This window comes from Delphinus delphis, chromosome 19, assembly GCF_949987515.2.
Source record: "Delphinus delphis chromosome 19, mDelDel1.2, whole genome shotgun sequence".
Taxonomy (NCBI): domain Eukaryota; kingdom Metazoa; phylum Chordata; class Mammalia; order Artiodactyla; family Delphinidae; genus Delphinus; species Delphinus delphis.
In genome coordinates, this window is record NC_082701.1 from 46,073,431 (window position 1) to 46,087,224 (window position 13,794).

Sequence of the window (13,794 nt, forward strand, 5' to 3'; positions counted from 1 at the left end):
GAGAGGACAAACCTGGGGTCCCAGGTGTCTGCTGACTGGCTCAGCAGGGTTCTGGGAACCATGGAGGGGAAGACTTCGATGCAGCTTCTCCGTCAGCGTCAGGTCCCCGGGCTGAATTCCTCTTCAGGCCCCTCCAGTTTCCTTTGTGTGTATCAGCGCTGGGCTCCTCTGTAAGGAAGGAGGCCAGGGTATGCAATCATTTCACGCTTTGGGAGCTCCTTGGCAATTGTCCTGAGGCCTGAGGATGTCCTGATCTCTATTAAAGCCAAGATGTTCTTCTGGGTTGGGGAGAGGTTATGTTGGGGATCAGACAGAACTGTCATAGGCTGGAGCTCAGGACATAGATGCTTCCTGGGTACAGTTTGATGGCTGAGATGCCCACGTGAAGTCCTGGGCCACCTGCTTGATGACCCCAGTGCCAAGGAGGAAGGGGTGCCTCGAAGGTGTCCCCTTGATCTGCCTGGACCCTCCGAAGCTGGCAGCTTCACACTCCCTTGCTCTCTTCGGCGGCTGTGATGTCTCTGTGGATCTCTGTGAGAATGTGAGTAATCTAAGCCCTTCAGAATTCCCCTGAGAAGGTGGCAATTCAGGGCTCCCCCTAGATTCCATGTTTTAGCGGGTCCAGGGGGCGATCCCTCCCAAGACAGTCCACAACGATCCAGTCTTTGGTGGAGACAGTGGCTGCACTGGCCTAGCATGATGACCTTCCTCAGCCTCATCCTCCTCTTCCAGACTGATGACCTTGGAAGAGGGAGCAATTGCCACCTTCCTGGACACCTTTTCCCAGCTGGCCAAGCCGGGAAAGAGTTCTCAGGATCTACATGGGAATGCTGGTGGGCAAACTCCCTCTAGGGCGCCGAGTCCTGCCACGGCCAGCAGACCGCCTTTCCACACCCCCAGGAAGCTCTTAGATTCCTCCCGTGATGCCCCGGGTTGGGGTGTGCAGGTGGTGAGGTCAACAGGGGTAGGGAATTTTAGCCACACAGTTGGCCCAATCTCTAAGACCCACTGCTTACAGTACTTCCTTGCAGGAACCATCGATCCAGGACTGTGCACGCTTGATTTTATAATCTGTTCCCACAGGTCCTGAATGAATGACCTCCAGCACACAGGCACGTACCCGTTTTATTCTCTATGGAGGGGATGATCCTGGGCTTTCTGGTCACAGCAAGCTGCGTTGTACCAGCTGTGTGACTTGGGGCAAGTCAAATTCCTTCTCCGTTTCCCTACCTAAAAGTGATGAGTGAGGAGGGTAGGAGGGCTGAACTTTCCCAGCAAATCTCGAACATCTACCTGCTCGAAATTTGGACATCACCAGGTCCCAAGCAGGACAAGGATCCTTTGTTTTCGCAAGGACACAGACTGGCCCGCTACGGTGGGGCGTGCAGCACGCCCACCTCTCATCTAGCCAGGGAAGTCCCTAGTCCACGGCACTGCTCCTCTCCAGAGCTGGCACCTGTGGGCTAGGTCTGGGCAAGCTCCAGCTTGAGGCCCTAGTTGGGCACCCATCAGAAACCCCCAGGGTACAGTGGCTGGTGGGAGGTGGGGACTTCCTATACTTACTGATAATCAGGGAGGTCTCTGCTAGAAACAGTACTCGAACTTTCTAGTACTTTTAGATTTGAGAACAGCCCAGTTCTACAGCTGGCAGCTACTGCAACAAGTTCCCACTCAGATAGGGCTTCTCTGTCTAAAGAGGAAGAAGTCCCCCGTCTGAAAAGCTGTGACCCCCACCAGGGAGCCCCTGGCACTTCAGACAGCCGGTGGGCAGCCTGCTGAGCCCGTCCATCTGGTTCGAGGTCCAGTCCACGCAGAATTTTCCTGCCAGGTGTGGCCACGGCCTGTTCCGCTGAGCACCCAGGCCAGGGGGTGATGCGCTCCTCCCAGCTCCGCCCCCACCCCCCAGCCCCTGAGCCCCCTGAGGAGAAACGGAGTAGGCGCTCTTTTCCTCCGGGGCAGAAATGAGAGCCAGACACAAACTAAGAGCCCGCCCGGCTGAGCCAAGAGGCGGCTGGAACCATACGAAGCACATTAACTATTAATAATTTCCAGTTGTTTGCTCGCTGGGTTCAGCCGGCTCCCCCGGCCTCTCCGGGCCCGGGCTCTACGCTGCCTCCCGCCCGACGCCAGGGCTCGAGATATGAGCGCCTGCCGGCCTGGCTGGGCCAGAGCGAGGGGACAAGGCGCCCTCGGGCCCGGCGCGAGAGGGGTACAGGGTCGGCTTGCTGCGGGGCGGGTGGCCGAGCGGAGCGGGGGCCCGGGCCGGCGCCCCCCGTTCCTGTGATCGGCCGCTCGGGGCTGGCTGAGCGGCCGGGCGGAGCGCAGCGCGGGCTGCGCGCGGCGGGAGCGCAGCGGCCCCTGGCGCCCGGCCTGGCGGCTCCGCCACTGCGGGCGGGCGGGGCGGGCCCCGGGCGGGGCGGGGCAGGGGGCGGGCCCGGGAGCGCGGAGACCGGCGGACCCGCACGGCGCGCGGGCGGCGGGCAGGGAGGGCGGCCGGCGGGCAGCGGCCCCGGCCCCGCCGCGCGCACCGCCATGGTGGGCCGGCTGAGCCTGCAGGATGTGCCCGAGCTCGTGGACGCGAAGAAGAAGGGCGACGGCGTCCTGGACAGTCCGGACTCGGGGCTGCCCCCTAGCCCGAGCCCCAGCCACTGGGCGCTCGCGGCGGCCGGGGGCGGCGGTGGCGGGGAGCGGGCGCCGGCCCCCGGGGCGCTGGAGCCCGACGCGGCGGCCACCCCCGCGGCCCCGGTGAGTGACCCCGCCTCAGCCCCTCCCCCCATCCTCTGTATTCCCCCGCGCCCGGGCACCGGAGACCCCCAGGCGGTCGTGTCGGCCCTACCGGGGCACGCTGTCCCCGCCGCCGCCCGCCCGTCGGCCAGCGCTGGGAGCCCGCCCGTGGCCAGCGCTGGGAGCCCGGGGCGGGAGGCGCGGCGAAAGCCCGGCCAGCTGGAGCCGGTGGCTGGAAAATTGTCATCGCCTGGGAGGCCCGGGAGCCCCGGGAAAGGCGACCACCGCCTCCTCCCTTCGGGGTGATGGCCCCCGGGGCTGCCAGGCTGCGGCTCGTCCACATTCCTGACCCTGCCGGGCTGGAGGGGTCCGGGAACACCGAGAGCAAACTTCCCCCAGGCACCTCCGGGCTTTGCCCTCGCCCCCGGTGGCTCCAACGGGCCTGCTTCCCCTCCCGGTGGGTGTTGGGGAGAGGGGTGTACTCGGGCTCCCCGATTCAGAGAGCAAAGGGGGCCAGCTTTGGGGGACTGTTAGTGGCCTTGGAGGGGACCTTTTCAGATCCGTGGCCCCTCTTGTCCCGTCACCTAACCCGTGTCTGGCCCATGATGGGTGGGAGGCCTTTAGGTGGACAGGAGAATCTGCCTTGTTGTATATATCATCCCCACCAACAGCAGTCGCTGGGTTAACACTCTCCCCCATTCTATTGGGCACCTTTTTCAGAAAGAGGAAACAGGCTTGGAAGTTAAGTAACTTGGAAACTTTCAAAAATGAGTCCTTTTACTTTAATTTAAAATTTTTATTTAAAGAAAAAACACCAGGTCCCTTTTACCTTAGAAATGGCTCACATGGTGGTGTTTATTGCCTTTAACTAGAGCCCAGGGGACCCACATCCTGCCTACAGTCAAGCTAAAAGTGGGACTCTGAGGCCACCCCTCCCCCTTGGGGATGGGTGTTTGCAGCCTTCTCCCCTGGGTGAAGTAGTCAGTGGCAGCTGCTGCTCCTCGGGGACCCACCCACTTTGATGGTACGTGGAATTCTTGACCAATGATCCTGTCTCTCGGTGGACATCAGTGCATCCTCTCATTTCCATTTAGAAGGCAGCACTTGCTTCATCTTGGCCTTCAGAACCCTCGCCACCTGGCCCTTTTTAGCCTCATCTTTCACATCCCCTGACCACAGGCAGATACACACATCGGTGCCTCTGATGCTACTCGTCCCCCTGGTGTGCCTTTTCCCTCCCAGCCATCCCCTTCTACCTCTCCCAGCACCCAGCTGGCTTTTCCACCTGTCAAACCCTTGCCAGCCCTGCAGTGCCCAACTTGTCACCTCCTCTGGGAAGTCTTCCTGGATGCTTCCCAGAGCCATGCCAAAGACTGTGACTTCGTCCCCTTTCCCTGGTAAGCCCCTTGTTCATGCGTAGAACCCCTGCTGCCCCGCCCCACTCCCAGCCTGCCCTGGAGCAGGCTGGGTGCTCAGGGAGCTTGGGTGGCAGGGATGAGGGAGCAGAGGAAGCAGGAGCAAGAGAACCGAGTGCTTGTCTGGATACCTGTGAGTGCTGGGTGGCACCTACCTCCTCTTGGTGGCTGCATTGTCCTGCAGCCCCCAGGACTCCCGGAAGGCACCCCCAGGTTGGGGAGTGCCCAGCAGCTAGAGAGCTTGGGGCAGCGCAGGGCCCCCTGTCACTGCTGGGGGCTGTTTCCTAAAGCTCTGCAGTAGCCGGTGCCCGCACCTTACCCCCTCCCCCAGCTGGGTTCTCAAGCCCCAGTGGGGGCTTATTAAGCTCTCCCCCCACCAAGTTCAGGGCTGGACCCTGGGGTCCCCCTGCCTCTCCCTGACCTACCTGGTCCCCTTTGGCTTTTGCATGTCCACCCTATGCCCCCACTTGACACCTTGTCCTGGTAACATAAGAGTCTTAGAGTCAACCTTCTAGAAACGTCTGCTTCCTGGAAGACATGGGGGTGGGGCTGCCACCGCCATACCCTGGCCCAAGTGTAGGTTCTTCTCTCAAATCAGGCAAAGAAAATGACAGCCCCCAGTTAGCCCAGGAACCCAAAGGGCTGCTCTCTGTTGCTCGCTTAACACAGAAGCTCTGATTCCAGTCAGGTCAGGTGAAAACCCAGCAGCTGTGTGGAGGATGGTCCCATCTCTTACTCAGGCTGCTTGCTGAATCAGAAAGCCCCATGCTCTGACCAGGCTGGAAGGCAGTGAACCCCTGGGATGCTGTGCTCTGGCTCTTTGAGTTTTCTGGATAGTGGAAGATGACATAGACAACTTTGTGGTGTTCATCTTCCCAGTGAGTTTGCAGATTCCTCCATCTTGGCTGGGTATTGATCTGGTGGCCTCAGAGGCAGAGGACATGGGGGAAGTTGGACTGAATCTTCAGTGTAAAAAAAAAAAAAATCCCTTGTAGCATTTCTCTTTGTTGGTTTTGGCCTTTTCTGAAGAGTTGCTGAGACAATGCCAGGGTTGGGGCACATAATTGAAGGTTCTGGTTAGTGAAGTCCCAGTTCGTGTTGGTTTTCTCACCGCCTTGCTGCGGGATGATGCAGCAGCCCCGGGGTCTGGCCGCGGTCACGACGCTGAGCTGTAATTTGTTTCCTCTTTTCCTCCTTCCACAAAACCTCATCGATGGAAAGGGACGCCCCCTGGGTGTGCAAATAAGGTCACAGGGCATATGCTGTGACTCTGCTGAGAGCACACGTTCATGATAGGCCTGGGATTCGAGCAGACCTCTTGGCATCCTCTGTGCCCTGTCCGGTGGTCTTCCCGTGCTGTGGGTCAGCCCTTCGCTGGCATTATTCCCTGGAGGGTGACACAAATCTCAGTTGGGCCCATCAGCTGGAGGCTAGAGCCAGGACCTTCTGCGGGGAACGCATCGGATGGGGCTGTGAACTAACTGCGTTTTCTGTTGTTGCAGAATCCAGCTTCTCTCCCCAACGCCCTGGGCTCCGGCTGCTCGCCAAGGTTATGCCCCCTGTCGTTCGGTGAAGGAGTGGAGTTTGACCCCTTACCACCAACTGAAGTAAGGTAAATATAGCAGTCCCTGATTTCATTTTATTTCTATTTTCAATTTTTGTTCCAGTAATTAACGCTTGTTATTAAAAAAAAAAAATAGTCAATGACAAAAGTGTGCCAAAGACTCGTATAGTTTGGTGGGTACTCTTTCGGATGTTTTTTCTGTGCTCTAACCATTTGAATATAGATACACTTATTAAAATAAAAACGAGATCGTGTTATACATAAAGTCCTGCAACTTGCTTTTTGCACTTCACTTATCATGGCCATCAGATGTTTAAAAATTTGTAATAAAGTAAGTCCCCTTTCCAGAAGCTTCTTTCCACATCTCCCCACCCCCACCCCAGTGTCAAGGTGCTGTGACCTTGCCTCAGGTTCTGATTTCACTGGGCAAGTACCGTTCTTCTTCCTCGGGGAATTTATCATCCAGGCTCATCTGGGGGCAGAGATCCATTGAGAGGCTCCATTAAAGGTATGTCTTTTTAGAGAACAGAATTTTACTTTTGGTAGCTGGTGGCTTTAGAGATGGAGTTCCGTTGCACGAATACAAAGGGCCCTTTGACACAGAACAAAGGAGGCTCACCAGTTTGGAGGTGAGCAGTTCAGCCTTTTATTCCTGAGGAGCTTGTATTTTGAACAGAATGGGGACATGACTTCATGACATGAGCTTCCCAGCCTTTTAACCTACTTGCCCAAGGCGAAGAGATGTTTCCACTGGACTCATTTTAAAAAAAGAGTGCCGGTTCTTACTCCCTGACCAGTGGGTAGGGGCTGGCGAGGGACAGTGCTGTTCAGTTTGTCTGTGTGTGATGCCTGTGCATACTTTTTATTTTATTTTTTATTTTTAAAATTTCTTGGCCACGCCTCGCAGCATGTGGGACCTTAGCTCCCCGACCAGGGATCGAACCCTCACCCCCTGCAGCAGAATCGTCGAGTCCCAACCACTGGACTGCCAGGGAGGTCCCGCTTGTGCATATTTTAGTATCTATGAAGATGCCATAATTAGGAAGTAATATGAATTCATGCTTTGCTTCCAAAAAAAAAAAAAAAGAAATTCCCAAATTGCCCAAGATGGACTTTAAAAAAATTATAAAGTAGCTGCTGAGGAACGTGGATGTTAATTTATTTTATGGAAAACAAGACTGTAATTGGCTGTGATGGATAAGGTCAGATCTCGGTTCCCTGGGTTTGAGGGAGTCTCCAAGCCGAAGGCAGAGGTGGCCCCAATACTAGGATTTGGTATCACCAAGCTTTCAGAACCAGCATTCAGGATGTCTGGGTTCCCTTCTCCTCTCATTAAAGAGCTGACTGTTCACTTCAGGGGATAGAGAAACCACTCATCCCCCGTGGACAGGAGAATCTGCCTTGCTGTATATATCATCCCCACCAACAGCAGTCGCTGGGTTAACACTCTCCCCCATTCTATTGGGCACCTTTTTCAGAAAGAGGAAACAGGCTTGGAAGTTAAGTAACTTGGCCAAAGTCTCAAAGCTTAAGTCAGTGGGAGCCGACTCCAGGGGCTGCCGCCTGCAGTGAGGAACAGTGAGTGCGGGTTGAACTTGGGAATCCTGCATTTCTGCACTGAAACCCCAGCTCTACCGCTCCCTCCCACTGTGACCTTAACCTCTGCACCCCGATTTCTTCTCCCAGGGTTGTTGGGAAGATTAAATTACATCCTGGAAGTAAAGCGCTAGGACAGGAGCACACAGTGAGCACGTTATAAACTCCGTGCGGCTTCTCCCTAGAGTCTCAAGGTTCAAGGTCACGGTAGGGATCCCCGCGCCCCCAGCTCAGAGGAGCGGCTTCACGCTGCCTTATGTCTCCCGCTCAGGTACACATCCTCCGTCAAGTACGACTCAGAGCGACACTTCATCGACGACGTCCACCTGCCCCTGGGCCTGGCGGTGGCCTCCTGCAGCCAGACCATCACCTGCATCCCCAGTTGCACGTGGCGCAACTACAAGGCTGAGGTGCGCTTTGAGCCGCGCCACAAGCCCGCCCGCTTTCTCAGCACCACCATCGTCTACCCCAAGTACCCCAAGACCGTCTACACCACCACTCTGGATTACAACTGCCGCAAGACACTGAGGAGGTTCCTGTCCAGCGTGGAGCTCGAAGCCATTGAGCTCGTGGGCGGTGATTACCTGTCGGAGGAGAGCTGACTGCAGCAGGCTGGGGGGCTGACCTGGCTTTCCTGCCCAGGTTGGGTTGGGCCAGGCTGCCCTTGTGTGTCATTCCAGCCCCAGAAGAGTCTAACCCAGAGATACCTCTAAGCCCAGCCTGGGGAATAAAAAAAAAAAAAAAAAAGTCACAACATCTTCTAATTATTGAAAGAATTTGATTTTTTACAATTTTTTTCCAATTGCTTTGAAAAGGAGTGTGTTTTCCTAGTTTGCTGCTACATAGCTTCCCCGAAGTCTCAATTTGATGAGAAAATAAAAGGATGGCTAGAGCAAAAGGAAAATGGCCACACTTTGAAATAGGGAAGAGGGGAGCGCCCTTCCTCCAGCGGTCAGTTTGTCTGAGGAGGAGCGTGGAAAAAGTCTCTGAGATGGAAAAAGTGAGTTGGAAGAACTTTCTGCCCCGGTGTCTTCACTGCTACAAAAGTGGTGCTAATTCAGTGAGCTGTGACACCCATATGGGTTCAATCTGTGGAGAGTTGAGTTCCATTCTGGTTTTTTAAATTTCCATTTGTATTTCCTGTTAACCAAAACTCTTGGAATTCTCTAAATCTTTTTTTGTGATATCAAAAAACCCCAAACCACAATATAAGATGCCTTTCAAAAAAAAAGCAAGAGAGGAAGGGAAAGGCAGGCAGGCAGGAAGGAAGGCGTTCACCCTGTTCTTGCCTCTAGAGTGGGGTCAGATCAACTGGTGGCTGAGTCCGGGGGCAACGGCTTGGTTTTGGTTCCTTCCACGGGTGGGTTCCAAGCTCGGGCTCTGGCGAAGCGCCTGGAACCCCTGGCATCTGGTAATGTCTCCACAGGCTTGTGTAACTCTCCTGATATGTATTTTGGGGTTTCCAAATACTTTCCTAGTTTTTTCATAAGGTGAAACATAGCAGAGGGTCCTTTGGAAAGAAATGGCGTCTTGAAAGAATGCTTAGGGAAAGCACTTTTGGCGGAGTCCACAGGGGGCGTTTCACTCACAGTGGGAGCTGACAGTCGCACCTAGGACTTGATATCCCCAGGGAGGAGGTGGACACAGATGTTTCTGGTGATCTGGTTCATCAGGGTGGTCGTCCTTTCCAGTGACTTTGGGTCAACACCGCGGAGGAATTCTGCTGGTGCCCGAGGTCTAAGCGAAAAAGCAAGGAAATCCACCTCCCTACCTCCAGCCAAGGGAAACAAAGGAGAATTGAGCATAGGGAATGATGCCACATGTCAGGCTCCCAAACCTGGGCGCTGGGGTGACCGTACACGTCTAAGCGTTCGTTTTAGTGTGACAATCATGGCGTTGCATGTGAATGGAAGAAACTGTGTGAATTCAGCTGAACGGGCCACAGAAGCGGGGACACAGGCTGGGCCAGGTCAGGAGGGCGTGGAGGCCAGGCTGCCTCTGGCCTTCAGCCTCCTGCCCGCCCTGCCTCACCCGGCCCGTACTTCTTTCTCCTGCCGATCCCTGTGGATTTTGAGTAAAGAAAGTGGCAGAGGACTTTTGCTCTTCTGATATCGGAGAGAACAAAACCGTGGGTATTTCCTTTCAATGCATCCAAGTTATGTCAAGTGCTTGGGGCTTGCAGAGTCCTGGAAGCTCGGACTCCCGCTGTATCTCCGGGTTTGTGCTGATGGCTTGCAGCTGTCCTGAAAGCAGAATTGAGAGTTCTCTGGGTACCCTGGAGCCACAGCAGGGACTTTTGTTCTGAGGAGAGCAGGTGTGATGATAATCACTGTCATTTAAAGTCATCAGAGGCCTAGAGGGCCAAATGGTCTGCTGTCCTCTTCAGGTTGAATAGTGTTTAGTCTGTCGTGCACCTGGTTGGAAGCATCCCTTCCGTGGAGCCTGCGATCAGCTCCATGGTCCCGAGTTTGCCAGCGTGAAGCTCAGCAGGGACCCCTCGAGGGGTCACTCCAAGACCCCGTAGTCTCCTGTCTTCATGCAGAGCAGCCTCCTGCGTTTGGAAGAGTAAATCACACAGCATTTATTGATTAAAAATGGGTTTTTCTCTCTGATTTCATGATCTTGTCATTTAAGACAAGTGGTAAGTGTGATTTTTAAACTATGGTAAGAGAATTCCCAAGGTTTTGCTCTGGCCCAATGGAGACACTTGACGAGCCCAGGACAATGCCATGGGCAGCTCGGCCAGAGAGACGAGGGGTAGAGAACACGGCCTTTAAACAGCCCCGTGCTGAGATGCATGTATGAGATTTTTTGATATGAAATATATCAGTAAAGTAAGTAGAAGTGAGCGACTGTACATGTGTCATGCGAGTGGAAAAGCAGATTTCGTTTTAAGTTATTCACTAGCGACCAAACTAGTTCTCTCAAATCCTTTCTTTTTCTCCAAATCTGCGTTGCTGAAAGTTGCAGAAGAGGAAGCATGTGAAGACGTAAGGGGACACATCAGGGTGGATAGCATGTTGTCGATCCATGGTGGATTCATGTTCGTTTGCAAGGTGGAAGCGATGATTTTTAAAACCCACTGATTAAAAACAAGCATTCCTAAGGGAGTCTGGGAAATACCATTTACTTATGAGTTAAAAAGTCTTTTTTCTCAGACTCTTAAATGATGTCTTTTATGTAATAAAGATGATTTGTATTTTCAGAGAAAAGTTTTCTTTTGAAATCACAGACCTTTGAAAAAGAGTAAGTACCTTTTCATTTGATGCATTTCCTGTTTCTCACCTTAGGAATAGTATTTGATGAAAATGACTTTGTAAATTTATCTTTGACATCTGTCTCACTTCATTTTGTTTTATGACTTCTTCATTTCATAATAAATTATCCTTTAAAAACACTTGGAGATGTTTCCTTTTTTTAAAAGAAACTCATAATGCCTGGTTAAGAAAAGTGAGACAAACGGTTCCTCCTCTTAAGAAATTTTAAGACGTGATTATGAAGTAATAGAAGTAATAGTACAATACTTCTGACTGGGGTGTGCGTTCTCCTGGGGGTATAAGAAGATTTTCCAAGGGGTTCCTGGGCACAGGAATTTTAAGGAATTTGTTCCCAGATTTGATGTGTACTCTTTCCCAAAGCCGATCTGCTCTGAGATGCACCTGTGAATGATGTTGTCAGGCCAGCCCCTTCCCACCTTCCCTTTCAAATCGCCTTCCTCCCACTTTGCAGAAGAAATACACACCTTAGTCCACCGAGCCTGAATATTATTGTGGTATTTTGCTCTGGGCTGGAAAAACCTGTAGGCAGGACAAAGGGACAGATAGAAACATGGTGTCTGGGCACCAGGATCCACTGTAGGTTTTGTGCATGCCTGCAGCAAGCGTCCTGCACGTAAATCGTCATGGTGGTGGAAGCAAGGCGGGCCCGCGTTGGGAGTTCTCATTTGCAACGTCTCGTACAGTTGAGGCAGTCAGAATGATGACACTCCATATGACCACCCGTATCTCTTCAATCTCAGACTATTGTCTTCCCTGAGGAAAAGTCCTTTTGGGCAAAGCAAAAGAAAGGGTCGGTAAGAGCTACTGAAAGTGAAGGCATCTTATTTCACTCCAGCCTCAAATTCATGGCGAGGCTCTGTGCCTCATCCATTAGCCTTTGAGTTGCGACTCAGAAATAAACATGTCCCAGGAATACATATTACCATTCTTACAAATACATTTTCAAAGCCAGTCTCTTTTTAATAGACATTAAGTCTAACTTGGCCGATTGGGACGACAATGAGGGCTAATTTTGCCTTTTAGGTCATACGGTGTAAATTTTCCATAAAATGAATGAACTAATCAGCAGTTCCAAGGTTTTGATAGAAAAATATTTAAAGCCTGTAGGATTAAAGCTATAATTTGTGTGTGTGTGTGCGTGTGTGCGTGCATGTGTGGCGAGAGAGAGAGAGGCGAAAGTGTGTGGAAGCTAATAATATTTCAAATTTTCAGCCTTTTGAAGTGTATCAGACTAAGCTGGTGCCCTGGAGAAGCAGCAGTAGGTGGAATTAATAGTAACGTGATAACTCTCAGAAAGCCCTTTTGGTATACTTCCCGGAAATTGAAGAAATGAATAACCCTATTGATTAGGCAATGACTCCTATTGTGTGGGACGCCTCTTGTCAAAATTAAATTCTCATAATTTTATTTTGGCATATAATCAATATCAAGTGGTTTGTATATGTCACTATTTCCTAGAGTGCTTTCTGTGGAGTAAAATAAGGTTCTGTGATCAAATAAGTTCGGGGAAATGAAAAGTTGAACAATGCTAAACATGCTTATTGAAGGCTTCCTGGAACCCGTGTATTAATCAGCTCTTGCTGTATAATACCGCCCACAAAATCACAGTGATACGATAGGGCGTTTCTGCCCAAGGCTAGGTGTTGAGTTCAAGTTTGTTCCCCTTGTCTCTGGAGTAGGCTGGGAAGGTTGCATTCTTCTCATGGAAGAGGTCAAAAGCTCCCAGAGGAGCAAGTAGAAACATACAATACCTCTTAAGGTCTACACTAGGAACCGGCACCCTGGTACTTCCACCTGCTTTCTACCGGCCAAAGCAAGGTGCATGGCCAAAGCTCACATCAGTGGGTCAGGGAACCATACTTCCACCATGGATGTGAGAAGGAGTGAGTTTTTGCTGTAGAATAGTCTACCTTAGCCTTTAATGTGGTAACATGCATTGATAATCTTCAAAAGGCAAGATCTAGTATGTAACATTTTCCGAACTCATTAGATCAAAGAGCCTACGTGCATTTCATAGGACTAGTGTTCTTTGGAATGCACTTTAAGAAATGCTAGTTCGTATGTATAACAGTCAGAGTCCAGTCTGGAAAACTAAACCCATACAAGATATTTCCAACAAAGGGGATTTCATACAGAGAGTTGACCACACAGATGTTGGAAGGATAAAAGAATAAGGGGACGTAATCCCAATTGTTAGTAACTGTAGGAAGCAGCTCCCACCCCTAACGCCCCCTTCTGGCAATTTCTGCCTTAAGACGCTAGAAAAAGATGAGCAAATTAAACCCAAAGTCAGAGGAAGAAAGGAAATAATAAAGATTCTTACTGATGAAATAGAAATGGACAAACAATTGTGAAAATTTTAAAAACAAAAATTTGAGTCTTTGAAAACATTGATAAATCTCAGCTAGATTGATTAAGAAATAGAAAGCATAAATTACTGATCTCATGACTGAATAGAGATCCTACAGGCACCAAGAGCGTAATAAGATAATATTAGGAACAACTGTAGGCCAACAACTTTGACAACATAGGCAAAAAGGAAAAATTCCTTTAAAAAACTTTATCTGACCCAACTGACATGAGATGAAATAGAAAATCTGAAAAGAAAAGCAAACTGTTTATTTTATTTGTTTATTTATTTATTTATTTATTTATTTCTGTCTTCAAAGACTCCATTAAGAAAATATTGAATAAAAAATAGGCCATGCACTGAAAAAACAATTCACAGCTGACAAAGGACTTATATCCAGACTATATAAAGAGTTCTTACAAGTCAACATAAGAATGACAACCCTGTTAAAAATGGAAAAGAGACTTGAACAGATACGTCATAAAGGAAGATATATAGATGGAAAATAAGCACACGAAAAAGTGTTCCACATCATTAGCTAGCAGTGAAATGCAAATTAAAATCACAATGAAATGCCATTAGGTACTTACCCAAGAGAAATGAATGCGGGTCCGTAAAATATATAATGTTCACGACAGTTTTGTTCACAACAGTCATATGTTGAAGGAACTGAAATGTCCATCCATCAATAAGAGAACTGATCCACCTCGGTGTATATTCCTACAATGTAATACCAGTTAGCAGTAAAAGGAATACATTACTACTACATGAAACATTATGGATGAATCTCTAGACATAATGCTGACAGGCACCAAAGAATATATACTGTATGATTTCATATACAGGACATTCTAGAACAGGCAAAAC

General features: G+C 50.7%; 1 protein-coding gene across 1 annotated transcript; it reads left to right on the top strand.

Moving 5' to 3' along the window:
* Window positions 1-2,450: 2,450 nt before the first annotated feature.
* On the top strand, window positions 2,451-10,689 carry RFLNB (refilin B). The gene is made up of 3 exons (XM_059996480.1): window positions 2,451-2,745; window positions 5,642-5,751; window positions 7,571-10,689. Exons 1-3 carry the CDS (start codon window positions 2,533-2,535, stop codon window positions 7,899-7,901), a joined length of 654 nt encoding a protein of 217 aa, XP_059852463.1. The 5' UTR covers window positions 2,451-2,532; the 3' UTR covers window positions 7,902-10,689.
* Window positions 10,690-13,794: the final 3,105 nt, after the last annotated feature.